We start from the raw sequence: 26653 nt of genomic DNA on the forward strand, positions 1-26653 counted from the left end.
GTAAAGCGCTACAGGCCATGCTCAAAGCAGGAATTCTAGTAAATATTTTGAGCAAAGCCCAAAGTTTTAGAAAAGTTTATACTTTTCCAAGATAATTATGAATTAAAAGACATGTTTTTCTTCAGCTCCTAGTCATTGTCCTCTTGCATTAATATATTTGAAATATGGCTATTTTATTTTTATTTTTCACTTATTTAAATTCAGTTAATTAACATATGGTATATCATTAGTTTCAGATCTAAAGTTCAGTAATTCCTCAGTTGCATATAACACCCAGTGCTCATTACATCCTGTGCCCACTTTAATGCCCATCATCCAGTTACCCCATCCCCCACCGACTAGCAACCCTCAGTTTATTTCCTATAGTTAAGAGTCTCTTAGGGTTTCTCTCCTTCTCTGATTTTATTTTTCTCTTCCTTCCCCTATGATCGTCTGTTTTGTTTCTTAAATTCCACACGAGTGAAGCCATGTGATAATTGTTTTTCTCTGATTGACTTATTTTGCTCAGCATAATACCTTACAATTCCATCCATGGCAATGCAAATGATAAAATTTCATCCTTTCTGATGGCTGAGTAGTATTCCATTGTGTGTGCATCTATATATATATACACATCACATCACATCTTTATCCATTCCTCTGTTGATGGACATCTGGGCTGTTTTCATAGTTTGACTGTTGTGGACATTGCTGCTATAACATTGGGGTGCAGTTGCCCCTTTGGATCACTGCATTTGTATCTTTGGGGGAGGTACCTAGTAGTGCAATTGCTGAGTCATAGGGTGCTCTATTTTAATGTCTTGAGGAACCTCCCTCCTGTTTTTCGGAGTGGCTGTACCAGCTTGCATTCCCACCAACAGTGTAAGAGGGTTCCCCTTTCTCTACATCCTTGCCAACATTTGTTGTTTCTTGTCTTATTAATGTTAGCCATTCTGACTAGTGTGAGGTGGTATCTCATTCTCATTGTGGTTTTGATTTATATTTCCCTGATGCCAAGTGATGTGGATCATTTGTTCATATGTCTGTTGGTCATTTGTATGTCTTCTTCAGAGAAACGTCTTTTCATGTCTTCTGCCCATTTCTTGACTGGGTTATTTGTTTTTTGGGTGTTGAGTTTGGTAAGTTCTATATAGATCTTAGATACTAGCCCTTTATTGGATGTGTCATATCTTCTTCCATTCCATAGGTTGCCCTTTAATTTTGTTGACTGTTTCCTTTGCTGCATAAAAGCTTTTTATCTTTTTTTTAATTAATTCAAGAAATATTTTATTGACCACTGTCCATGGGCCAAACACAGGACTGGCACTGGGATATAGTACTATATAACAGGACAACGTATTTAGCTTTCATGCAGATTAGATAGTGGGGTAGGGAGATAGAAAATCTGAGAATGGATTTCTATTTCTTTTCTTTTTTTCATTGAGATTCTCTATATTGACCATTTTCCAACATTCCAAACAAAAGGAAAAGTTGAAAAAATTATACAGTAAACAGTCTTCTACCCACCACTTAGCTTCTATAATTAACATCTTACTGCATTTTTTAATACATAATTCTCCATCTAGCCATCCCTTTATTTTTTTTCCCATTTTTTATTGTTATGTTAATCACCATACATTACATCATTAGTTTTTGATTGTTCCATGATTCATTGTTTGTGCATAACACCCAGTGCTCCACGCAGAATGTGCCCTTCTTAATACCCATCACCAGGCTAACCCATCCCCTCACCCCCCTCCCCTCTAGAACCCTCAGGTTGTTTTTCAGAGTCCATTGTCTCTCATGGTTCGTCTCCCCCTCCGACTTACTCCCCTTCATTCTTCCCCTCCTGCTATCTTCTCCTTTTTCTTTTTTCTTAACATATATTGCATTGTTTGTTTCAGAAGTACAGATCTGTGATTCAACAGTCTTGCACAATTCACAGCACTCACCATAGCACATACCCTCCCCAATGTCTATCACCCAGCCACCCCATCCCTCCCATCCCCCAGCACTCCAGCAACCCTCAGTTTGTTTCCTGAGATTAAGAATTCCTCATATCAGCGAGGTCATATGATACATGTCTTTCTCTGATTGACTTATTTCACTCAGCATAACACCCTCCAGTTCCATCCACGTCGTTGCAAATGGCAAGATCTCATTCCTTTTGATGGCTGCATAATATTCCATTGTATATATACATTGTATATTCCATTGATCTGTGTGTCTTTTTGTGCCAGTACCATACTGTCTTGATGATTACAGCTTTGTAATACAGCGTGAAGTCCAGAATTGTGATGTCCCCAGCTTTGCTTTTCTTTTTCAACTTTCCTTTGGCTTCTTGGTGTCTTTTCTGGTTCCATACAAATCTTAGGGTTATTTGTCCTGGTTTTGTGAAAAATATCGATTGTATTTTGATAGGGATTGCATTGAATGTGTAGATTGCTCTGGGTAGGATAGACATTTTAGTAATATTTATTCTTCTGATCCATGGCATGGAATGTTTTTCTATTTCTTTGTGTCTTCCTCAATTTCTTTCATGAGTATTCTAGAGTACAGATCCTTTACCGCTTTGGTTAGGTTTATTCCTAGGTATCTTATCGTTTTTGGTGCAACTGAAAATGGGATTGATTCCTTAATTTCTCTTTCTTCTGTCTCATTGTTAATATATAGAAATGCCACTGATTTCTGTGCATTGATTTTATATCCTGCCACATCACTGAATTCCTTATGAGATCTAGCAATTTTTGGGTAGAGTCTCTTTTGGGTTTTCTACATGAAGTATGTCATCTGTGAAGAGTGAGAGTTTAACTTCCTCTTTGCCAGTTTGGATGCCTTTTATTTATTTTTGTTGTCTGATTGCTGAGGCTAGGACTTCTAGTACTATGCTGAACAGCAGTGGTGAGAGTGGACATCCCTGTCATGTTCCTGACCTTAGGGGAAAAGCTCTCAGTGTTTCCGCATTGAGAATTATATTTGCTGTGGGCTTTTTGTATATGGCTTTTTTGATATTGTGGTATGTTCCCTCTATTCCTACACTGTGAAGAGTTTTAATCAAGAAAGGATGCTGTATTTTGTCAAATGCTTTTTCTGCTTCAGTTGAGAGGGTCATATGGTTCTTGTTCTTTATTTTATTAAAATATGGCTATTTTAGACATATAAATTATTCTAAGGCTAGTAAAAACTCCAACTGAGTATTACAATGAAAAATTTAAACTTATAATGGTTAGGCATTTGTCTTTATTTTTCTAATGTGTTTAACTTTCCTTTTTTCTCTTTTTTCTTTTTAGGAATCCTAAAACCAAAATATTAGAACGAAAACAGAAGCATGGCTCACCATATTTCATTTCTTTGGATAGTTTTGGTCCTGTTTCTTCAGAATTCTGTATTAGCTGAAGATGGGGAAATAAGATCAAGTAAGAACTATCAATGTTTTTGTTACCAACAAATTGATTGTGGAAATCAAATTAGGGGAGCTCGAGCAATTCTTTTTAAGGACCTTATTCTTTCTGTCTTTGATGCTGTAATTCCCTAAAATGAAATGAATTGCTATGTTACATATTAACTGAGAGGATATTGAGGTAATATTGAGAGGTAATATTGAGGTAATATTGAGGTAATATTCTATCAGAGGTAATATTGAGAAAATTCCCTGGTAATTGTTTATTCTCTTTTAACCACCAGGCTTTGGAATAAATGGTCTGCTATTGAGTTTACGCTCAGCCATTTAGAATTTAGTGTTATGGAAATTAAGTGCTTACCTCATTGGGTTGTTAGGACCATCCTATGAGGTTATCGCTTAGAGATAATGAGATAATCCATATAAACAGGATAACACATATTAATGGCTTAGCACAATGACATCTCAGTAGATGGTGACTATTATTTTGATTGCATATAGGAGAGCTTGATTTGAGAGCTATAGGAGAGCTATATTGCACTTCTGCTACCCAGGCCATTATTTATAGATATCATGCTTCTTTTAAAAAAGTTGGCTTATAATATTTTAAAATGCATAAACACCATACTGTAAATTAATTATGGTTTCTCTAGCACTTAAATCATATGGTTTGACAACTTGATTTAGCTTAAAATTTATTAATAATAAATTTAATGTTTGTATAACACTTTTGTAGTTTAATCCACTCAAGTACTATACAAGGTAGATATTCTTTGTTTTTTGAGTAGGGAAAGAGATTCACAAAATTTAAGGGACTTACCTAATATCATACAGCTGGTTAAAGCTGTAACTAGTATTTGAACTATGCCTTTGATCTTCAGTCCATTTTTTTCTATGACATTGGTGATTTATCTCTCTAAGAGGAGGTCTTTTGGAGTGGTATTTTGTCTAGTTTTTATAAATGGCAGTACTTGCTTTTGTACCCATGCTCTTGGCTAACCTTACAGTTATGAAATATATGGTCCATGGCTCTAGAAAGGGATATGAAGGGCCAAGAATAACCCTGTAAGTTTATAAACACTGAATCAAGTGGCACACAAACACTAATAGGTCTCGACAATAAGTCTCGTAGTAGTGAGGAAGGACAACCCTGAAGAACTCTGCAAACATAACTTGCCTGTCCTTTTGTCTCTCCCACAAAAGCCCAACAAAAGCATATGTCTCTAATCCCAGTCCAGCTTCCAATAAAACCAGAAGACCTGCATTCCCTAGGGTTAGAAAATTTGTCTTTGGGGAAGAATTCCATTTCTCCTGTCCCTGGCCTGAACTCTGGCAGTGTTCACCATGCCAAAAGAGGTTGGAATAGTGTTCCTCATGCTTTTTTGGACTTCACCGCCACCTTAAGAGTGACATCATAATCATGGTTACATTTTTGAGATAAATCCATGTTTTGGCAGTTAAAATTTTTGGTAACTTCTGGATTATATGTTCACCTGACAATAGTGTTTAATTTTGTTGGTTACTGTGATGGGTGAGTTAACTTTAAAATTGAGGCATCTTCATGTGAGCCTTGTCATCATCCCAGGTATGGAAACAGACATATTAGGAAAGGAATGGACAGGAAAGGAGAGAGAAAGAGAAAGATTGATTGATTGATTTTACTTCTAAGGAAATGCAGGAATACAAGTATTAATCGTCACTGAACGTTTTTTATTCTCCAGGACTGTTCTTTGCAATTATGATATCTTATTTGTAATGTCTGCAGAAAATAAATCATTATATTGGGCATCTGATCACTACTAAGACCATTAATATGAGTAGAAACACAAAACTTAAAATTTGTTATATTACCTTGACTCATCTCACCCTCCTCCAACTTACCTTCTCGAGGGACATGTGATCTTTATCGGATAGGCCATAAATGGTATTTTTGCTGCTTTAAGTGCAGAATTGAGAGAAAGAGAAAGGAAGTGTAGCTATTCCTTTCAATGTACTCTGTTGGCCATTTCAAACTGTTGGAATTACTCAAACAAACCACTTTGTTGGGCTGTGTTCACTTCTTACCTCTGGACCTTTGTACTTACTATTCCCTCTGATTAAAAGGTCCTCCTCTTCACCTGGCTAAAGCTTTCCTTTTAGATCTCAGGTTCCCTTTCAGCTTTCCCACAGGATCTACTCTGACTTTGCACAGTTAGTTTGCTACCCTTCCTAAATGTTCTCATAATATTTTGTACTTTCCCTAACCAGCCAGTTGTCTGTCTTAATAACTGTGGTATCTGTTTGAGATATCTTAAGCATCTTTGAAGCTGGTACCCAACATGATATCAAGCACAGAGTAGCTATTCAGTATACAATATACATTAGAGCAATTGCCAGTAAGCCTTCATCTACTTACGTGTTTTATGTGGAAGACTATATTGCAATATCCAACATGATATCAAGCACAGAGTAGCTATTCAATATACATATACGGAAAGAATAAAACAGGGTTGGAGGCGTGCTGTGTACTGCAGAAAAGAGAGTTAAGATTTTTTTTCTTTTGACAAGTGCTTAGAACTTGTGTAGGTGTAACTTATACCAAAGATAGTTTTTTGTTCTCCAGTAGAACTCTCAGGTGTGCTGATCCCATGTGTTTTCTGGTATCTTGAAACCAGAATCTTTATCTCTATGGAGAAAGAAATAGCCTTATACCCATTAACACAGATTCACTTAGCATGAGTGTCTAATTGGCTGAAGATGAGAGATCAGATCTTTAAACACTGATCTTGCATGTAGTGCAAGAGTAGACTACGTTGGTGATCTTGGTTCATTAAACTTTTATCAACTGCATCAAAGAATATGGGTCTTTATTGGCTAGTTGAATCCTGAAGTTGGCAGAAAGATTTTTTGTTTTTAAATTTCTCTCTCCCATTCATTGGTTTATGTATATTTTAGTAAATACTTCAGATTAGCATTAAACTAAACATATTTTATGGATAACTTAATGCTATTAGCATATAGCTGAAAATCATTTATTTATTTATTTTTGTATTTTCATTTATTCAGTGGGGAAAAGGAATTAATTGTTGCTTTATGATAGTACGTGCCCCTACAAAGAGCTATCTAGATATCATGTCAAATACAGCATGCATTTTTTATTCCCTACTTTTAAAGCTGAATCATTAATCCTTAAATTAAGACAACGGAATTTTAAAATGTCAACAAAAATAATAGCTCTCATTTAGGAAGAATTTTCATGAGTTAGGCAGTATATCTTATTTAATCTTCACAAAGCTCTTATGAACTGATTACTTTTTCTTTTTAAAGTTTTAGCTTTATTGAGGTATAATGGACATGTAAGATTGTATTATATTTAAAGTGTGCCTCATGGTGATATGATACACATGTATGTTGTGAAAGGAGCCCCCACATCTGCTTACTTAAAGATTGTACAGTAAAAACCTCCCATGTTTTGCATATTATACAACAAATGTGTTCTGATGGTTTTCTTTTTCACTTAGGTTGTCGTACTGCTCCGACAGATTTAGTTTTCATCTTAGATGGCTCTTACAGTGTTGGCCCAGAAAACTTCGAAATAGTGAAAAAGTGGCTTGTCAATATCACAAAAAACTTTGACATAGGACCGAAGTTTATTCAGGTTGGTGTGGTCCAGTATAGTGACTACCCTGTATTGGAGATTCCTCTTGGAAGTCATGATTCAGGAGAGAATTTGATGGCAGCAGTGGAATCCATACATTACCTGGGTGGAAACACAAGAACTGGAAAGGCCATCCAGTTTGCACTTGATTACCTTTTTGCCAAGTCCTCACGGTTTCTGACTAAGATAGCAGTAGTACTTACAGATGGTAAATCCCAAGATGAAGTTAAAGATGCAGCAGAAGCAGCAAGAGACAGTAAAATAACATTATTTGCTATTGGTGTTGGTTCAGAAACAGAAGATGCAGAACTTAGAGCAATTGCCAATAAGCCTTCATCTACTTATGTGTTTTATGTGGAAGACTATATTGCAATATCCAAAATAAGGGAGGTGATGAAGCAGAAACTTTGTGAAGGTAAGCCTAATAGAATTTGGAAACCATTAATAATTGCATTTTCTAACACTTTGGTATAACCTGCTTTTTATACCAGTGTAGTTATATTTAGTGTCAAATTATGTTAGAATTGAGGTGAATGTGTATTTTTGTGTTTCATTTATTCTGGATAAATTTTGTTTTTAGAAACAATTACTTAAGAAAATCTACAGTTGGAAAATGTCATACTTTGTTTTTTTGTTGCTTTTTCTTTTCAATTACAGCATGTCTATTGTGGAGATGGAAGAAAATAAAGACACATAAAAAATAAGAATATATATAAACCACACATGATCAATATTACTCTTGTTAGTGAGTTTTTTTGTCTTTTTCATTGCAGTCTTTTTTTTATTTCAGTGTGTCTGAGAGCTTATTCATGTGCCTAAATAAGGATAACATTGTATATATAATTTCATACTCTATTTTCATACTGTTGTATATTCTATTATTTTTATGTATAATTTTCATCCTCTGTTAACATGATAGCAATCCTAGTATCTTAAGATAATTCATTTAACAGTTTCTTTTTTGTGTGTGTTTAGTTCATTTCTTTTTGAAAAAATTTTAATCTAAATTCTAGTTAGTTAACATATAGAGTAGAATTTAGTGATTCATCACTTAACAGCTAGTGCTCATCACAAGTGCCTTCCTTAATATTCATCACTCATTTAGTCCACCCCCCACCCATCTTCCCTCCATCAACCCTCAATTTGATCTCTATAGTTGAGTCTATTTTATGGTTTGCCTCTTTTCCCCCCTATATTCATCTGTTTTATTTTTTAAATTCCATGTATGAGTGAAATCATATAGTATTTGTTCTTTTCTGACTTATTTCACCTAGCATAATACACTCTAGCTCCATCCATGTCATTGCAAATGGCGAGTTCATTCTTTTTGATGACTGAATAATATTCCATTGTATATATACACCACATCTTTTTTATCCATTTATCAGTCGATGTGTTTAGTTCATTTATAAGTTTTTCTACTATAAATAACCATGAATATTCTTGTACAGAGTCTGAATGGGAATCTCTCAGTTTTTTCAAACACAAAGGTCAAATTACTATCATTGTTAAAGCTCTGGAAAAATGTTAAAAATTGCACTTGAGAGAGACTTAAATTTCTACCATCAGTGAGAGAACATTCGAAAATATAGCACTTATTAGTCAATTTTTATATCATTCCATGAAATCTAACTGTGTTTATGATAAGTCCATGGTATGGAAAAGCTCCAATTTTTGGCAAATATTAATTGTATAAGGATATAGACATGCTTATGTTCATATTATTTTGGGGGAGATCAATTTGTTGTATTACAAACATTTAAAAAATAAGATAAAAAATAAAAAAATAAAAAAATAATATTCATGTAAAATGGAAAGGCTTTTTTTTTCTAATTTACTTAAAAAAGCTCCCAAAACAGGTTGGTTCACATTTGATAGAAACATTTCTGCGGTGCCTGGGTGGCTCAGTTGATTAAGCATCTACCTTTGCCTGAGGTCATGATCTCAGGGTCCTGGGATCAGACCCGCAGGCTTTCTGCTCAGTGTGGGGTCTGCTTCTTTCTCTCACTCTGTTTCTGTGTGTGTTCTCTCTCTGTCTCAAATAAATAAATAAAATCTTAAAAAACAGAAACATTTTTAAGTGATTGTGGTCTAGGAAACAAATTTATTTCTTTATTTTCTTCATATTTTTGGGGGGGCTATAGTACAGAGAAACATTTAAATTTATTTTTAGATTATTTAAGAAGGGATAGAAGTTAAGCATTTTCTTTAATCAAAACTTTTAAAAAGGTACTATATAGCAAGTACAAATGATCATCACAGTTATTCCTATGTTTCTAACAGTAAGACTTGTGTTGACTCTTCTCATCTTGAGCGGAAGAATTTATATTTGTTTCCCAATTTTATTGAAAAATAATTGACATACATAGATTTTTAAATACATTGTAAGATTAGAATTATAATTGTTTGGTTTTGAAGCTAGATATATTTCATTATTAAAACACTTTTCCTGGTGATATTTTACTTACCATTCTTTTATATCCTAAAATATAAATTTGATTAAGTATGTCTGGGCAGTACTTGCTTCAGAGACTTTCTGTAGATATGTATTTTGGTAAATGCATTCTATTTAAAAAATTCTAATTACACGTGAAAGAGTAGCTGTGCTTAAAAGGGGTAAAAAATTCTTTTAGCAAAAATGTCCAGTCTGTAAAAAAAATTAAATTTGAAATCTTGCCAAATATTTCTTCATGCACACTCAAAGAAAGAATGTAAGTAATGCCTGTGTCTATTCAGTTCACAAACATGCTGTACAATAGCCATCTTTTAAAATGTAGTTTTTGAAATTGTAGTTAGGGGAATATAAAGGCTTTTTTGCACTTGACTTTTTAATAACTCTTAGATTTTGATTAATACATTGTTGTATTGCAGAAGCCTCAAATCTTGCAATTTGTGCATTGTTGGACAAAGTTCATCTTTTTCTTTTTTTGACAAATGGTTACATACTACCTTGAAGGGCTTATCATATAGGATTACTGTTTCCTAATATTGTTAACTTTTGTACTCTTGTTGTGATTGGTCCACAATGAACAAAATATTATTTACTTCTTTGGTCCTACATGGATTATTTCAACTTCATAGACCTACCACTTCCTTAAAGGTGTATTTTGTAGTACGTTTCTTAATTCGGGAAGATGTTTTTGTAATGGACAGTGATTTCTTTCTTTATCTGTCTGAGAGTTTGATTTTTTTCTTTTTCATCCTATTTTTTTTATTGTAAAAGACACATGAGATCTAACTTCTTAAACATTTTAAGTGTATAGTACAGTATAGTTAACTACAAGCACAGTGTTGCACTGTAGATATCTAGAACTCCTTCATGTTGCATGACAGAAACTGTCCATATTCCTGATGAGTATAGATGCAAAACTCCTCCACAAATTACTAACAAAATGAATTCAACAGCAGTATCAGGAATATGGACCTTTAGTTTTCTTTTCCTGTAGTGTCATTTTCTGGCCTTTTTATCAGGGCAATGCTAGCCTTATAAAAAGAGTTTGGAAGTACTCCCTCCTCTTCAGTTTTTTGTAAGAGTTTGAGAAGGACTGACATTAATTCAATTCACCAGTGAAGACACCTGGTCCTGGGCTTTTCTTTGTTGGGAGGTTTTTGATTACTGATTCAATATCCTTATGAGTTATAGGTCTGTTTAGGTTTTCTATTTCTTCATGACTCAATCTTTGTAGGTTGTATGGTTTAGAAATATATCCGTTTCTTCTAGGTTATCAAAATTGTTGATGTATAATTATTACAGTCTCTTATGAAATCATTTGTATTTCTGTGGTATTAGTTGTAATGTCTCCTCTTTCATTCCTAGTTTTATTTATTTGAATCTTCTCTCTCTTTTTCTTAATCTAGCTAAAGTTATTTCAGTTTTGATTTTTTTTAAATTTTATTTTATTATGTTAATCACCATACATTACATCATTAGTTTTTGAGGTAGTGTTCCATGATTCATTGTTTGTGTATAACACCCAGTGCTCCATTCAATACATGCCCTCTTTAATACCCATCACCAGACTAACCCATCCACCCCATCCCCTCCCCTCTAGAACCCTCAGTTTGTTTCTATGCAGCCATTAAAAAAAAAAAAAAAACAACAACGAAATCTTGCCATTTGCAACGACATGGACGGAAGTAGAGGGTATTACACTAAACAAAATAATCAGAGAAAGACATGTATCATGTTTAATTTCCACATATTTGTGTATTTTCCACTTTTCCTCTTACCATTAATTTCTAGTTTCATTATGTTGTGGTTGGGAGATATATTTGGTATGATTTCAGTCTTCTTAAATTTGTTAAGACTTGTTTTCTGACCTAACATGTGATCTATCCTGGAGAATGTTTCATTTGCACTTAAGAAGAATGTGTATTCTGATACTGTGTGGTGGAATGTTCTCTGTGTATCTCTGTTAGCTCCATTTGGTCTATAGTGTTGTTCAAGTTCTGTGTTCCCATTTTGGTCTTTTGTCTGGATGTTCTATTTATTACTGGAAGTAGAAAATTGAAATCCCTTACGATTATTGTGTATTCTGTTTCTATGTCTACTGTTTCTCCCTTCAGTTCCTTCAGTGTTTGGTTCATATATTGGGTGCTATGATGTTGGGTGCATATATTTTTATATTGTTATGTCTTGCTCGTGAATTGACCTTTTATCATCACATCATGTCCTTCTTTGTCTCATCTGAGTTTTTGACTTAGTCTGTTTTGTCTAAGTATTGCCACCTTTGCTCTGTTTTGGTTACCATATGAATGGAGTGTCTTTTTCCGTCCCTTTACTTTTAGCCTGTGTGTGTCTGTAATCCTAAAGTATATATCTTGTAGACAGTATATAGTTGGATCTTGTTTTTTTTTTTTTTTCTTGGTCCATTTAGTCACTCTGTGTCTTTTTATTTGGGAGTTTAATCCATTTATATCTGAAATAGCAATAGGGAAGGATTTAATACCACCATTTTGTTGTTTTCAGTATGTCTTATACCTTTTTTGGTCCCTCTTTTCTCTCTTGCTTTGTGTTTTTTCCTTTGTGTTTCATTCACCTTTTTTTTTTGCAGTGACATGTTTTGATTTTTTTCTCATTTTCTTTTGTGTATCTTTTATGGGTATTTCCTTTGTGGTTACTATGGGGGTTACATAAAGCATCATATAGTTACAGTAGTTTATTTTAAACTGATAAGTTAATTTCAATCACATACAAATACTCTACATTTTTGCTTCTCCCTGCCCCCTCACACTTTATTATTAATGATACAAATTACATCGTCTTACATTGTGTATTCATTAGCATATTTTTACAGTTATTGTTTATAATTTTTTCTTTTAACTTCTCTGTCAGAATTAAAAGTGATTTACACACCACTGTTAGAGTATTATAGTATTTTGAACTTGTCTATATATTTAACTAGTGAGTTTCTTTAAAGATTTATTTATTTTCATTTTAGAGTGAGACTGTGAGAGAACGTGTGCACACACGGCAGGGAGGGGCAGAAGGAGAGGGGGGTGATAGTCTTAAGCAGGCTCCATGCTCAGCATGGGGCTCGATTTCACAACCCTGAGATCATGACCTCAGCTGAAACCAGGAGTTGGATGCCTAACTGACTGCACCACCCAGGTGCCCCTAACCAAAGAGTTTTATACTTTGCACAGCTTTTGTGTTGTTGTTTAATGTCCTTTAATTTCAACCTAAAGGACTTCCTTAGTATTTCTTATAAGGTAGGATGATGAACTCCCTCAGCCTTTTTTAATCTGGGAAAGTGCTTATTTCTCTTTCATTTTTGAAGAATATTTTTGCTAGTTATAGTTTTTTAGTTGGCAATTTTTTTCTTTCAGCAAGCACTTTGAGTATATCATCCCATTACCTTGTGGCCTACAAAGTTTCTATTGAGAAATCTGCCAGTAGTCATAAGGGGTGGGGGGCAGATAATCTTGTACATAATGAGTGGCTTTTCTCTTGCTTGCTTTCAAAACTCTTTTTTTTTTTTTTTTTTGACAATTTGATTATAATATGTCTTGATGTGGTTTTCTTTGAGTTCTTTAATTTGGATGTACATTTCCTTTTCTAGATTTGAGAAGTTTTTGGCTATTCTTTAACTAAACTCTGTCTCTTTCTCTCCTGAAATGCTTATAATATGTATATTGGTGTACTTTATGGTGTCTCATAAGTCATTTAGGCTTTCTTCAATCTTTCTCATTCTTTTAAATTTTTGTTCTTCTGCCCAGATATTTTCAAATAACCTTCTTTAAATTTGTTGATTATTTCTTTTGATTGATCGAGTCTGATTTGGAGCCCCTCCAGTCCTTTTGTTTTGCTTTGTTTTTCCAGTTTAGTTATTGTGTTCTTTAGCTCCAAAATTTCTTTCTGGTTCTCCTTTATATTTTATATCCCTATTGATACTCTCATCTTGTTTATACCATCATTTTCTTAAGCTCATAGGGCATCTTTATTAGGGTTGTTTTGAATTCTTTTTCAGGTAATACACCTACCTTTCTTTAGGGTTGGTGTCTGGAGAGTTATTCTAGTCCTTTGATTGGATCATGTTTCCCTATTTCTCTGTGTTTCTTATAGCTTTGTTTTGGGATCCACACATTTGAAAAAACAGTCACTTCTCTCAGTCTTTACCAACTGGCATTGTACAGGGGAAGTCCCATTAGTCTGTCTAGCGATTCTGGGGGCCTTTGAAGCCTTTTTATGGAAGGATGCAATTTCTCTGGGCCTGAGTGAGCAATTTCTTAATTAGAGAGGTTTGCTATTTTTTTTCCTAGGAGCTCATAATATCTCACTCCCTTTGGTATCTATCAATAACTCTTTAAGTTCTAGTTTTGTAGCTGTAAGCTTCCCCACTGTGTTCTCAGTGGGCATTAGGCATCCACTGTATTCTTGTTCCCTGTCAGCATCCTTAGGTGGGACAAATATTATTCCCTCAGGCAGCCCTTGGGAAAGCTAGAATGCTGGATACATGCTCCACTCTTTTCTCTTCCTCCAGAGGGAGAAGTTTCAAGTGTGTGTCTTCTCTTGATCATGCTGAGCCATGCTAGCCGCAACAAACTCCCTCCCCCCACCTCCAAGACTCTTTGTTCTCAGCACTTCCCAGGAATCCAAATGATTCTAGTTCCTTCAGTGCTCCAAATGAGGTTAGACAGAAACCACTCTCTCTTTTTTTCTTTTAAAGATTTTATTTATTTATTTATTCATGAGAGACAGAGGGAGAGAGAGGGGGAGAGAGAGAGAGAGAAGCAGAGGGAGAAGTAGGCTCCTAAGGAGCAGGGAGCCTGATGCGGGACTCGATCCCAGGACCCTGGGATCATGACCTGAGCCGAAGGCAGATGCTTAATGACTGAGCCACCCAGGCACCCCAGAAACCAGTCTCTTGGGCAGCCCTGTGGATACATGCTCTACTCTTCTTTTTTCCACTCACAGGCAGTATCACAAGCGAGGGGTTTCTCTCCTGGCACACTTGTACAGGCTTGGGGGAGGGAATGATCTGGGTAAAGTGAAATTACTCATATAACTTGTTTCAGTGAGGCTCTTCTTGGCTTTGTGCTCACCTGGGGTACTTCAACTTCCTAATCCAAATCTGGAATTTTCATAAAGGTATTTTGGTCCATTTATTATTGTTAAATCAATGTTTAGTGGGAGAATGTGGGCTGTGACTTTCTATTCCACCGTCTTGCTGACATCATTCTTCTGTTTCTTTTTTGAGTAAATCAGAATGGGCTTGACGCCAAAAGAGGAGAGAAAGGAGGGAGAAAGAAATTTCTCCTTGTGCCCTGGAAGATACCATCCTTAGGTGTCTTTAAGGGCTTCCAGCAGCTGATGGCTTGAATTACTGGGTTTTAGGACCCATATTTTAATTCAGGTATGTTGAGCTTGCCTATGCACAGGTGTGGGTAAAGAGCAGGCTCTAGAAAACTGCCTGTGTATTCTTTTTTTTTTTTTTTTAAGATTTTATTCATTTATTTGACAGAGAGAGACACAGAGAAGGAACACAAGCAGGGGGAATGGGAGAGGGAGAAGCAGGCTTCCCATTGAGTAGAGAGCCCAATGTGGGGCTTGATCCCAGGACCCTGGCACCATGACCTGAGCCGAAGGCAGACGCTTAACAACTGAGCTACCCAGGTGCCCCCTGCCTGTGTATTCTTACTGTTTTATTTTCCACCATCTTGACTTTTGGATGAGGCAGGAAATTTATCTGTTTTTTTAAAGGGGTATAGGATGTTGACTTGCTCAAATGGGGCCAAAGGCTAGAGGTCAGAAGGCAATTAGCTATGCATCCTCAGCCTTATCTTCTTTGAGAGAGAGAGAGAGAGAGATTGCTGCTTGAGTGTAACTTTGGTATCTTTCATCCTGTAAACTTTGAGGCTTTTTTCCTTCCAGTGCTTTCTATAATGATGCACTTTAACTTGGAATGATGTTTAGGACTTCTCCTGAATTTCTTTTCCTCCCATCAAAAATCACTCATACTTTGGGTGCCTGGGTAGCTCAGTCAGTTAAGCATCTGCCTTCTGCTCAGGTCATGATCCCAGGGTCCTGGGATCCAGTCCTGCATCAGCATCGGTCTCCCTGCTCAACAGGGAGTCTGCTGCTTTCTCTGTCCTTCCCCCACTCATGCTTGTTCCCTCTTTCTCTCTCAAAAATAAATAAAAATCTTTAAAAAAATCACTCATAATTTGTATACTATTCTTTGCTTAGAGATTGCTGGATAATTTGATTTCTAATTCAAGCTTTACAGTGTTTGTAATAGTGGCCTAGTACATTACCTTACCCTACTCCTATAATTCCATCTGTATTTCATTAGAAGTCACAGAGGGTAAAGGTACACATTTCAGCAATCACGGCCAGGACAATGAGATGTTTTTGGAGGTGGCCAGTATTTTAGGTTCCATGATTTCATAACATACATGTGATTAACTTTTCTGTCCTCATATAAAACTGAATCCCTTCCATTCTTCCTCTTTACTGTTTGTACATATATACATGAATTTCTAACCATCAAGGTGGAGCAGAGAGAAATGACAGGTGGGAGGTAGGGTAAAGTTTGGTGGATAGGATAGGATTGAGTATAGTATTATGTAAAATCTCATCAAACTTTCAGGAGAATCACTTTATAATCTATCTGTAGGTTAAAAGGTTTTGAATCTAATCTGAATTGAAGGCAATTTACATTGTTAGGGACAATGTATATCTAAAAATAACTTTCCATTTAATTAGAGAGGCTAGAGCTATGTTCCGATCAAATAAACACAGTATGCTTATATTTTATGTGAAAAGTGATGTGTGAGTATTCATTGGAAAAGTAGAATGATTATGGCATGATTTAGAAAATATACAAATTACAACATATAGATCTTGCTCTCAGTGTTTATGATTGGCTCTACATGCAGTTGTATGAATTAATTATATCTAAGAAAGGAATGAACAAGAAAATACTCAGAATAATTTTCATTAGGAATGTTTAAAACTTGTATGGATAGCCCATTCCCCCCTCTTTTCTTTGAAACATTATGTATAATATCTGTCACCTAATTACGTATTTTATTTTCATAACACCTCCATCCTTTTCAAGTGGTAATAGACATGCTAGTAGAGGTGAAAATTGGTACAATCACTTGGGAAAAGTTTTTGGCACTATCTACTAGGGCAAAGTATATAGATACCCTCTGAAACAGCAGTTCTACTCCCAGATATTTGACTATGAGAAATAAGTTCATATGTTTACCAAAAGACATATGCAAGAATGTCAATAGCAGCTTTATTAAAAATAGTCAACTGCAAACAACTCAAATGATTGCCCACATAAAAATGGACAAAGACATCATAATATAATTCATAGAGTGGAATACTACACAGCAACAAATAAGAACAAGTAACTTACATGAAACAACATGGATAATCCTACAGATACTATGTTGAGTAAGAAAATTCAAGTAAAAGAATATACTGTATGGTTCATTTATATTAAGTTCAGGAATAGACAAAACTAATCCATGATGATAGAAATCATTACAGTGGTGGCCTCTTGTAGTGGTGGTTATTGTCTGTGAAGGATCATGAGGTAACTTTCAGAGGTATTAGATGGGTTCTTTGTCTTCTCTGGGTACTAGTTTATAAACATGAATATGTGCCAGTTGATTCACACTTGAAATTAGGGCATTTTATTGAATGTAGTTTGTACCTTAATAAAAAGGTTTAAAAAACTCAGCACAATATCTGTTAAAGTAAAGCACTATCTCCTGATTTTTTTTTTCTATAAAACTGAGGCTGTAGTATTGTAAGGTGGTCCAGCCCAATCTCTGGAATCAGACCAGGATCCAGGTTTGGTTCTTGCCTTTGTCAACATCACTTTCTTGAAGTGTGATCTTGGGCTAAGTGACTGACTCCAATTGAAGTGTGATCTTGGGCTAAGTGACTGACTCCAACTTTGGTGATCAGACCACATATTATGAACGTTAATATTAGTGTGCTGGAGAAATGTTAGGGACATGTTAAGATGCCTGGACATTTAGTTAAAAAAAGAAATAGTTTGTATGTTAAAATGCTACATAACTGTAATATCTGACAAAAGCTCTGAAATTAAAAATGGAAAAAGAAAAGGAGTGAAGAATGAGGTAAAGGAATTATACACATAATATTGTCTGGGTATATGTAAAGGCAAAACACATTACCCTTTCTCCATCTGTAGTATTGAGGTAGGAATAACAAAAAAAATTTCATTACATAATCAGTGCTTTTAAAATGAGAAATGGCAAAACCAGAGGAGTTATTTTTGTAATTTTATAAGCCTGTAGAATTGCATTTTCTTTATTCCTTAGGCCAAAGATTATTGTTATTTCTTATATTTTTTTCTTATTGTTAAAAAGAATATATTCTGTGATCAGTGAGGCGACTTAATGGTACAAGAAATTTTGACTTTTCTGGTTTGTGCACAAGTTGTACTAAAGAGTAATAGGAGTCTCTTTTTCCCATTGACTTACCATTGAAATCTACGCTTACTGTGTCTCATTGTCTGTCAGCCATGTGTTTGGCAGACATCTTCCTCAGATGAAGGACTGTTGACTCTAAATCAACCTAGATTTCAAGAAAGTGGGATTGCTTGATGGTAAAGGAGGATGAGATCATTCAATCTGTAATGAGAAAAGAAATTGTGTGAAGTTGGGGCTACTTTCTTTGTTATTTAATCTTTGGTAAGAGTATCTCTGTTTCCATAATTTATTTTGGTTTTACCATTTTATTGTATTTTCAGTATGTTATGATGAAGTCTAAGTTATCACAACCTTGGTACTAAATTGGAACAATGGTGACTGTTCCTCCTTTTGATGAACTTGTGCATGACATTAAAGTACATGATGATAAATATTACCTGCAGTTACCTTACCTTCAGTAAGGCAGATGTATTAAATTGCCACTGAATACCATTGAGGGGTATGTATCAATTGGACATACACTCATGTTTGCCTTGCCATCAAAACCAAGGTCAATCCATGAAAGTTTGAAGAAGTTGGCTTGCACAGATCTGCACCAGTCAACTCTGTTTTATTGGACTATCAGGTCTGGATCAGTAAAATTACTTTTGGTTTCTGACCACAGATCTCTTTGATAGAATTCCCTTGATCTGAAAAAAAACCAGGTGACATCTGGAGAGAGGTGATAGACGAACAATGTGGCAATGTGGAATTGAATTAAATGGACACATAAAGTAGGCTAGATATGTTCTAGAATAATATGTTCATCAGTGTTCCTGTGATATTAACTTAGAGCTGGAAAGGTGTAGTTGGAATTTGGTTGCTCTAGTTAGACTAAAGATTTATACAGTTTTTGTGTCTGTGTCCATGGCAGAATTTTAAATAAAACATGTTTTTATGAACTTGGTAATACTGGATTACTTATATTACTAAGCCCTGAGAATTAATAGAAAAGTGAATATTTTTTTCTGGGTTCTATGGATCACTTAATAACTTAAAATTTCTTTGAATATAGTTGACATATAATGTTACATTAGTTTCAGGTGCACAACATAGTGATTCAACAATTTTACGCATTATGGAATGCTCACCGCAAGTGTATCCATCATCTGCCATCATATGATACTATTAAAATTTCATTAACTTTATCTCCCACTCCCCTTCACCTATATTGCCCATCCCCCTACCTTTCTCCCCTCTGGCAATCATCAATTTGTCCTCTGTATTTATAGGCCTGATTCTGCTTTTTGTTTGTTTGTTTATTCCTTTGGATTTTTTTTTTTTTTTTTTTTTTAGATTCCGCATGTGTGTGAATTCATACGGTATTTGTCTTTCTTTGTATTAGTTCACTTAGCATACTCCCTTTTAGGTTTATCTATGTTGTTGCAAATGGTGTGATCACATCCTTTTTTTTTTAAGTCTCATTCTTTTTTATGGCTGTATAAGATTCCATTGTGTATGTGTATATCCATTTGTCTTTCAGTGGACATTTTGGTTTCTTCCATATCTTGGCTATTATAAACAATACTGCAACAAACATAGGGGTATATATATCTTTTTTGAATTAGTGCTTTTATTTTTTTGGGGGGGTAACTACCTCATAGTAGAATTATTGGATCACATGGCATTTTTATTTTTAATATTTTGAGGAACCTCCATACTGTTTTCCACAGTGGCTGCACCAATTTACATACCTACCAGCAGTGCATAAGGGTTCCTTTTTTCCCTCATCCTTGCCAACACTTGTTTTTTCTTGTCTTTTTGATTTTACTCATCCTGACGGGTGTAAGGTGATATCTCATTGTGGTTTTGATTTGTCTCTCCCTGATGATTAGTGATATTGAGCATCTTTTTGTATGTCTATGTCTTCTTTGGAAAAATGTCTATTCATGTCTTCTATTTTTTTAATTGGATTGTTTGTTTCTTTGGTATTGAATTTTAAGTTCTTTATATGTTTTGGATATTAACCCCTCTTATTGTATATGTCATTTACAAATATCTTCTCCCATTCTAAAATAAACTGAAAGTGGATTAAAGACCTAAATGTGAAACTTGAAACCATAAAAATCCTAGAAGAGATCACAGGCAGTGATTTTTAGCCATGGCAACATTTTCCTAGATATTTCTTACCTCCCAAGGCAAGGGAAACAAAAGCAAAAATAAATCATCCGAACTAAAAAGCAGGTATTACTGGTTCCCAGGGTTTAAAATAAATAGAGTAACCTTTGCTCCTGTGAGAAGGCATTCCTATCCTGAATATTCTGAACATATTGGAATAAAATTAAGTTAAAACTGTGTAGATGGTGTAGAAATAATTTGTGAACTTTAGTCTTCTGTTTTGTTTACCCTTGCTCCTGAGTGCATTCCTTTAAAATAACTTGGTTTATCTGGATTATTCTAATTACGTGTTGTAAGTATTATAACAAGCTCCCAACTGAGTCTCTCTTAGCATTTGATTTTCCTGGTACTTAAAATTATAGTTTTCACATTTCACTTTTTATTTCCAGTCTCCATACTTTTGTCTGGATGTAGTTTGTATACTTAAACATATATTTATTTTTTCTACACAATGGGGAAATTAATTATTTACCTCTCTTTCCTCAAGTTTGTGCAAACTTCTTTTACCTCTTTCCTATAGCTAGGTATATACAAACATAGAAACTGTATTTGAGCATTGTAACTACATTTTTTTTACTTCCCATGTGTTAAGATACTGTTCTTGTAGGTGAATGAATTGGGAAGAAAAATTACCTTCAAGTAAACATAATTATTTAAATCTATACTTCTTAATGAGATGTGCTTAGGTAGTAATGAAAACATGGCTATATTGTACATTTTTTATTTCACAAGCTGTGAAATCACAAATCAAGCCACACTGTTTCCCCATAAAATTTTGGGTATTACAAGATAGTGTAAAGGACTTTGTTAGAGCAAAAGGATGGACACAATGCTTGCTTTATCCCCTGCACTTGCATGCCATTTTGGAGTTACAAAGCACTTTCACATACATCATTGCATTTGATCCTCAGACAAACCCTGTGAAGGACATCATTATTCTCTCTTCTCAGATGAGAATCCAGAGGTTCAGGAGAGGTTAAGAGAGAGGCTTCAGTCTAAACCTCGTGTTCTTAAGTCTGAGGTCTTAATCCAACATCTTATAATTTCTCATTTGTAAAGAAAATCAAAGCAATTCAAATCTGAATATTTTTATGATGTAATGTTTTCTTTTCAGCTGAACTTCTTTTGCAGTTTTAAATCAAATGCATCTGACATGAGGCTTCATGTATTGTTCTGCATATTTCCCCCCACTGCCGGCCCAAAAAGAACCCCTGCATCATGACAGAAAATACTTAGTTTTATTAATTGATTTATGATTTAAACTGTATAATAGAGTGTTATTAGAAACACTTAGACCCTGCTTCTCATGTTTTCATGTGGAGGGATTTCAGCTAGGCTAACTCTTCTGATCTCTCTCCCACCCTTTTTTAGCTCTTTACCACTGAATGAGAAAAATCAGTTTTCAGATGAGTGAGTGTGATAAAAGTAGCTGGACATGGTTGGCCAAGAGCCTTCAGCTGTCTTCTCCTTGGATCAGTGTGTCTGTGGAGCTAGTGTGTTTTGGTTTCCTCTGTAGACCAGGTGTTAACTTAGTGGGCAGGTCCTTCTTCTAAGGTGGGATAGGGAATAAGTCAGCCCTGTGCTTCTGGGATGGTGTGAGGTGGTTCATTATGGTGTGCATCTACCAAACTCACTGGATCACATGTCTAACCAACATCTGTTTGCCTCATTCCTGTATCTCCTCAACACTCAGTTCCAAGCTTACCAGAGGAAGAAGGTTGTAATTCATTGGGTTACTTCAAAACTTAAGATTTAAGACCTGAAGAGAAAAATGCCCCTCCTTTTCCAGGAATACTTATAATTTTATTTATATCAAACCTTTATTTTATTTCTAGTATTCTTTGGTATAAATTATGAGTGTACATATTGGGCTAATAAAAATCTATCTCATTACTTTTTATTGTAATATAAATATGGTACTATGCCCTCTTCTTAATGTTGTGTAAGAGGGTGATTATCTTAAAGAGGTTTAGTGGAGTTTGTTCTTGTTTTTTTTTGTTAGCTGCTCTATAAAATATAAGCAGTCATGCTCAATGTGTATATTATATGAGGGCCTTGGAAGAATCTGAAAACATTGCACCATTTCTATAATGTACTAGCTTAATATCATTTCAACCATATAAAATTTTCCACATAATTTCAGATAATAGTTTCCAAGCAAGTGAAAAGCATGCCATATTTTTATAATTTATACAGATGACTGTATAATGCAAATCTTAACGATTCTTTTTTTCCCAAAGATTTTTGTTTATTTAAGAGAAAGATAGCAAGAGAGAGCACAGAGTTAGAATGAGAGGGAGAAGCAGGCTCCCTGCTGAGCAGAGAGCTCAATGCTGGGCTCCATCTCAGGACCCTGAGATCATGACCTGAGCTGAAGGCAGATGCGTAACCGACTGAGCCACCCAGGTGCCCTTTAACAATTATTCTTATGGAAATAGTCTTTATTTATAAATATGATTAGTATAATATAATTAATCACAGATGAGCTAATAGGCCCATTTCAAGAACTTTCATGAACAGAAAAGACTCACAGTTTTTTCCAGAGTAATAGAACCAATGATGTTTGAATTATAGAATTATCATCTGCTAAAACTGGAAAGAATATCAAGAATGACACTTTTATTTTTTTACCCCTCAAATGCTGGGAATGCAAGAAAGGAATCTTAGAGTACATCTCTTAGATCCAAGAAATTTAAGAGTTATGCGACTAATTAATAGTAATACCTGGATGAGAATCGTCAATGCCATTCCAGTATTCTACCCCGCAGGTATTAAGTTGCCCCACGTTCAAAATAGTGATTTATAAATGTCAGCATAGTGTTCTTAAAGCAATCTATTAACAAATGTTTCTTTTCTAATTCTGTTTTACTTTTATCCCCTTTTAGGGGGAAAATAACATTTGAGACTTCAAATGTCAGAAACACTCCTGCACGTTTTCTCAGAAAATGCATTTACATCCATTTATATACATTTGTGTGCATATATAGATTTTATAATTATTTTCTCTAATATTTCTCATTTTCTTGTTGACGTAATCCATGATTAATCAATGTTTACTGCTTTTGCTTTGAATTTACAGAATCTGTTTGTCCAACACGAATTCCAGTGGCAGCTCGCGATGAGAAAGGGTTTGATATTCTTTTAGGCGTGGGTGTAAAGAAAAAGGTTAAGAAAAGAATCCTGCTTTCACCAACAAAGATAAAAGGATATGAAGTGACATCAAAAGTTGACTTATCAGAATTCACAAGGTATATGTTTTGTGTTGATACAAACTTTTTTTATATATGTCTGTAGACATGTTGAGAATTCTTTAAGCTTATGCACATTCTTCTTTTTCTAGCAATGTTTTCCCCGAAGGTCTTCCTCCATCGTATGTATTTGTCTCCACTCAGAGATTTAAGGTCAAGAAAATGTGGGATCTATGGAGAATTTTAACCATTGATGGAAGGCCACAAATAGCAGTTACCTTAAATGGTGTGGATAAAACGTTACTATTTATAACAACCAGCATAATTAATGGCTCACAAGTGGTCACTTTCGCTGACCCTCAAGTTAAGGTAAAGATGCCTGGGTACGATTATGATGGTATTCCTGGGGGAATCACCACCAGGTTTGTGTGTGTTGGAGGAAGAGAGCCATAATTTTAACATGGCTGAAAAGATACTGACTTCATAGTTTAATGTTGCTTTATTGAATAAAAGCAACAAATGAAGGAAAGTTGTTTCTTAGATGGGATTAAGGAGTGGGGGGACCTCACATTTTTTGAGTACCTGCTATTAGATGCCAGGAACATTTAATTATAATATTCACCCAACGCAGAAGCCATTGCTCTCACTGTACAGACCAAAAAAAAAAAAGTTTAAAGTATATTAAGTTCCATCTCAAAGTAACACAGCTAGTAAGTGGTGGCATCAGGAATTGAAGTTAAGTCTCATCAAAGTCATGTTGGTTCATCTTACACTGCCATGTCCTATAAGATATTGAGAAAAAGGCATTTGTTAACCTTAAATACAGGTAGATAATGAGTGCAGAATTCCCATTTATTAGGAGAATGCTTTGTTTTCCCCAAAGGAGACTATATTTAGTAAAATTGATAAACTAAAGATAAAAGTGTATTTTCCAAGTCAAATGTGTTCAGAATACAGATGCCAGTGATAGAAACAGTTATGTTTTGATCATTATTATAATTATAGTCTGAGTATATTGTATAATTTAGGAAATGTACAAGGTTGTATATGAAATTATGCCACCTGTATAATTTCTTCATTTGTTAAGCAGATTAAATTTCTTAAAAATTTGGCTGCCATTTTTATTAAGGTCAATATGCTAGGTTCTGTAAGAAATCACAAATGAATAAGACATGTTTCACACCTTCAAGGAACTTATTTATAATGGAAGATTGAAGGCCTCTGGTATCTAATAGAAGTACAAGGTATTAATGGAGTGTAGAGGGAAAAGATTCTAACACAATATGTAGGCAAGTCTTATTAATGAGATGCTTTTTGGGCTGGACCTTGAAGAAGATACAGGATTTTGATGAAGAGAGCGAAGGACATGTAAGTCAGTGGTTCAGTATTGAGTAATCGTTGTAATAAAATGCAGGGTTTTTATTTAAAGAAGAGAAAGTGGTGTCCCTTGTGTTTGGAGTATAAGATACATGAAAGAAAAAGCTAACAAGGTGCGAGTTCAATCTGTGGGGACCTGGAAAGCATACAAAAGGTTTTGGGCTTCATCCAGTGGATGACAGGATTTCATCAAAAAGTCTTGAATCATAGGTGTATCATGGTCAAAGCTGCTCTCTCTTCTCCTTCTCCTTTTTCTTTCATAAAAAAATATTTTCATCTGTATCCTGGAATTGCTCTAGGCCTGGGAATCCAGAAATTAATAAGATGTGGCATCTTCTCTGATGGAATTAGAGATATATTTGAAAATTATTCAGATAAAGCAAGATATCCATGAACATAAACTATGGCAATGAAAATGTTTGAAATGGTGAAGTGAATTTGAGTCATTTAAGAGACATATTTGGTAGAACTTTGCATCTGGTTATTATTGCAACTGAGGGAAAGGCAAGAGGTAAACACACTTGTTGCAGTTTAGAAACTGAGGATATTATTATCCAAGGGAAACCGAGAGGAAGAAAGTTTTGGGGATAGTTCAAGTTCATTTTGCTACACTCTCCCTCAGGCTGATTGTGAAATATCCTGGTAAAACTATACTAGCCGGTATTAGAATTATAGATCCCATATGTAGGAAAGAGGTTCAGGCTGTTGTAGATATGGGAGATATTCTATAGAGGTAGTATTGACCTGTAAGAATAGATAAGATAATCAAAGGGGAGAATGAAAAAGGTTAGTGACAGATCTGTGGGTTAATGACCTCATCAAAAGAAATGAGGAAGAGAAGCCCTCAAAGAAATAGAGAATGAGCAACTGGAGAAGAAGAAATGAAGATGATCAAGATGGTTTGAGTCATGGAAGTTGAATGAGAATATCAAGGAAGATGGACTAGTTAAAGGTCTAAAGTTGCAATGAAGTAAATAGGATGAGAAATAGGAGAAGCCACTTGGATTCAGAGATTAGGAATTCATTTGTGACCTTGAGGGAATTGTTTCAATAAATTGTTTGATACATCTACTTACATGTAATGGATATGTAATGGAAAGTAGGGCTTCATAAATTAATTGGTGGGTAGAATTTGAGACCCGGCTTGGATCAGGGTGAATTAGTATATAATACAAGCATTCTGTGTGGTATGGATTTATGGTTGGCAGCAAAGAAATGGGAACAAAGAAAAAGAAAGATTAGGAATTTTACTTATGAATCTTCCATACTTTCTTCCTGTAGACATTATTTGATGAAGGCTGGCATCAAATTCGTCTCTTAGTAACAGAACAAGATGTAACTCTGTATATTGATGACCAACAAATTGAAAACAAGCCCTTACATCCAGTTTTAGGGATCTTCATCAGCGGGCAAACTCAAATCGGAAAGTATTCTGGGAAAGAAGAAACTGTTCAGGTGGATAAAAATGATTTGCTTTTTGCATTGTATAAAGTGAGCTTTTGCTGTCCTTTGTGATAGTATTTATCACATTTAACTGTATTTAACTTAATTATTAATTCCTTTAAGACACTTAAACAAAATGTGATCAGTTTATTAGTGAAATTTTGTGTTTGAGTGTGTGTATGAAAACACAAAATTAGACTTAATAGATTTTATAGGAATTCTTAGAAAACTGTTCCCCTGGGTTCAGGATAGAATTCTACATTCTTATGAAACATTAATTTCATATTTCCCAGGAGAAGCATAGATTAAATAATAACTTGGAAAAGAGACTGTGATTAGAGCTGTGAGTTGGGAGCTATAAAATTTCTCTGCAGCTGTGAGGTTACAGTCGGATTAATGCATTTCGGGATTCTTAAAACTGTTACTTTTTTATATTTTTTAAAAAGTGGAGTATCTATGTGTGTGGGTTGAGAAATGTGTGTATAAAAAGATAGCCATTTCTTGGACAGTCCCTTATTTGAAAATGTATACTTTCCCATTCTGTTTCTATTA

The 26653-nt window shown here is 34.9% G+C and overlaps 1 protein-coding gene across 2 annotated transcripts in view; it reads left to right on the forward strand.

Annotated features, from left to right (window-relative positions):
- The first annotated feature begins 3307 nt into the window (after positions 1 to 3307).
- COL21A1 (collagen type XXI alpha 1 chain) overlaps positions 3308 to 26653 on the forward strand; it is a 137945-nt gene continuing 114599 nt past the window's right edge. For both annotated transcript variants that reach the window (XM_028097801.2, XM_028097802.2), the window contains exons 1-5: positions 3308 to 3395; positions 6880 to 7431; positions 23173 to 23341; positions 23434 to 23650; positions 25940 to 26113. In XM_028097801.2, coding sequence (XP_027953602.1) covers positions 3308 to 3395; positions 6880 to 7431; positions 23173 to 23341; positions 23434 to 23650; positions 25940 to 26113 — 1200 coding nt within the window. The remainder of the gene's footprint in view (positions 3396 to 6879; positions 7432 to 23172; positions 23342 to 23433; positions 23651 to 25939; positions 26114 to 26653) is intronic.

This window comes from Eumetopias jubatus, unplaced genomic scaffold, assembly GCF_037043125.1.
Source record: "Eumetopias jubatus isolate StellerSeaLion01/CBP00866 unplaced genomic scaffold, mEumJub1_p1.0 scaffold_6, whole genome shotgun sequence".
Taxonomy (NCBI): domain Eukaryota; kingdom Metazoa; phylum Chordata; class Mammalia; order Carnivora; family Otariidae; genus Eumetopias; species Eumetopias jubatus.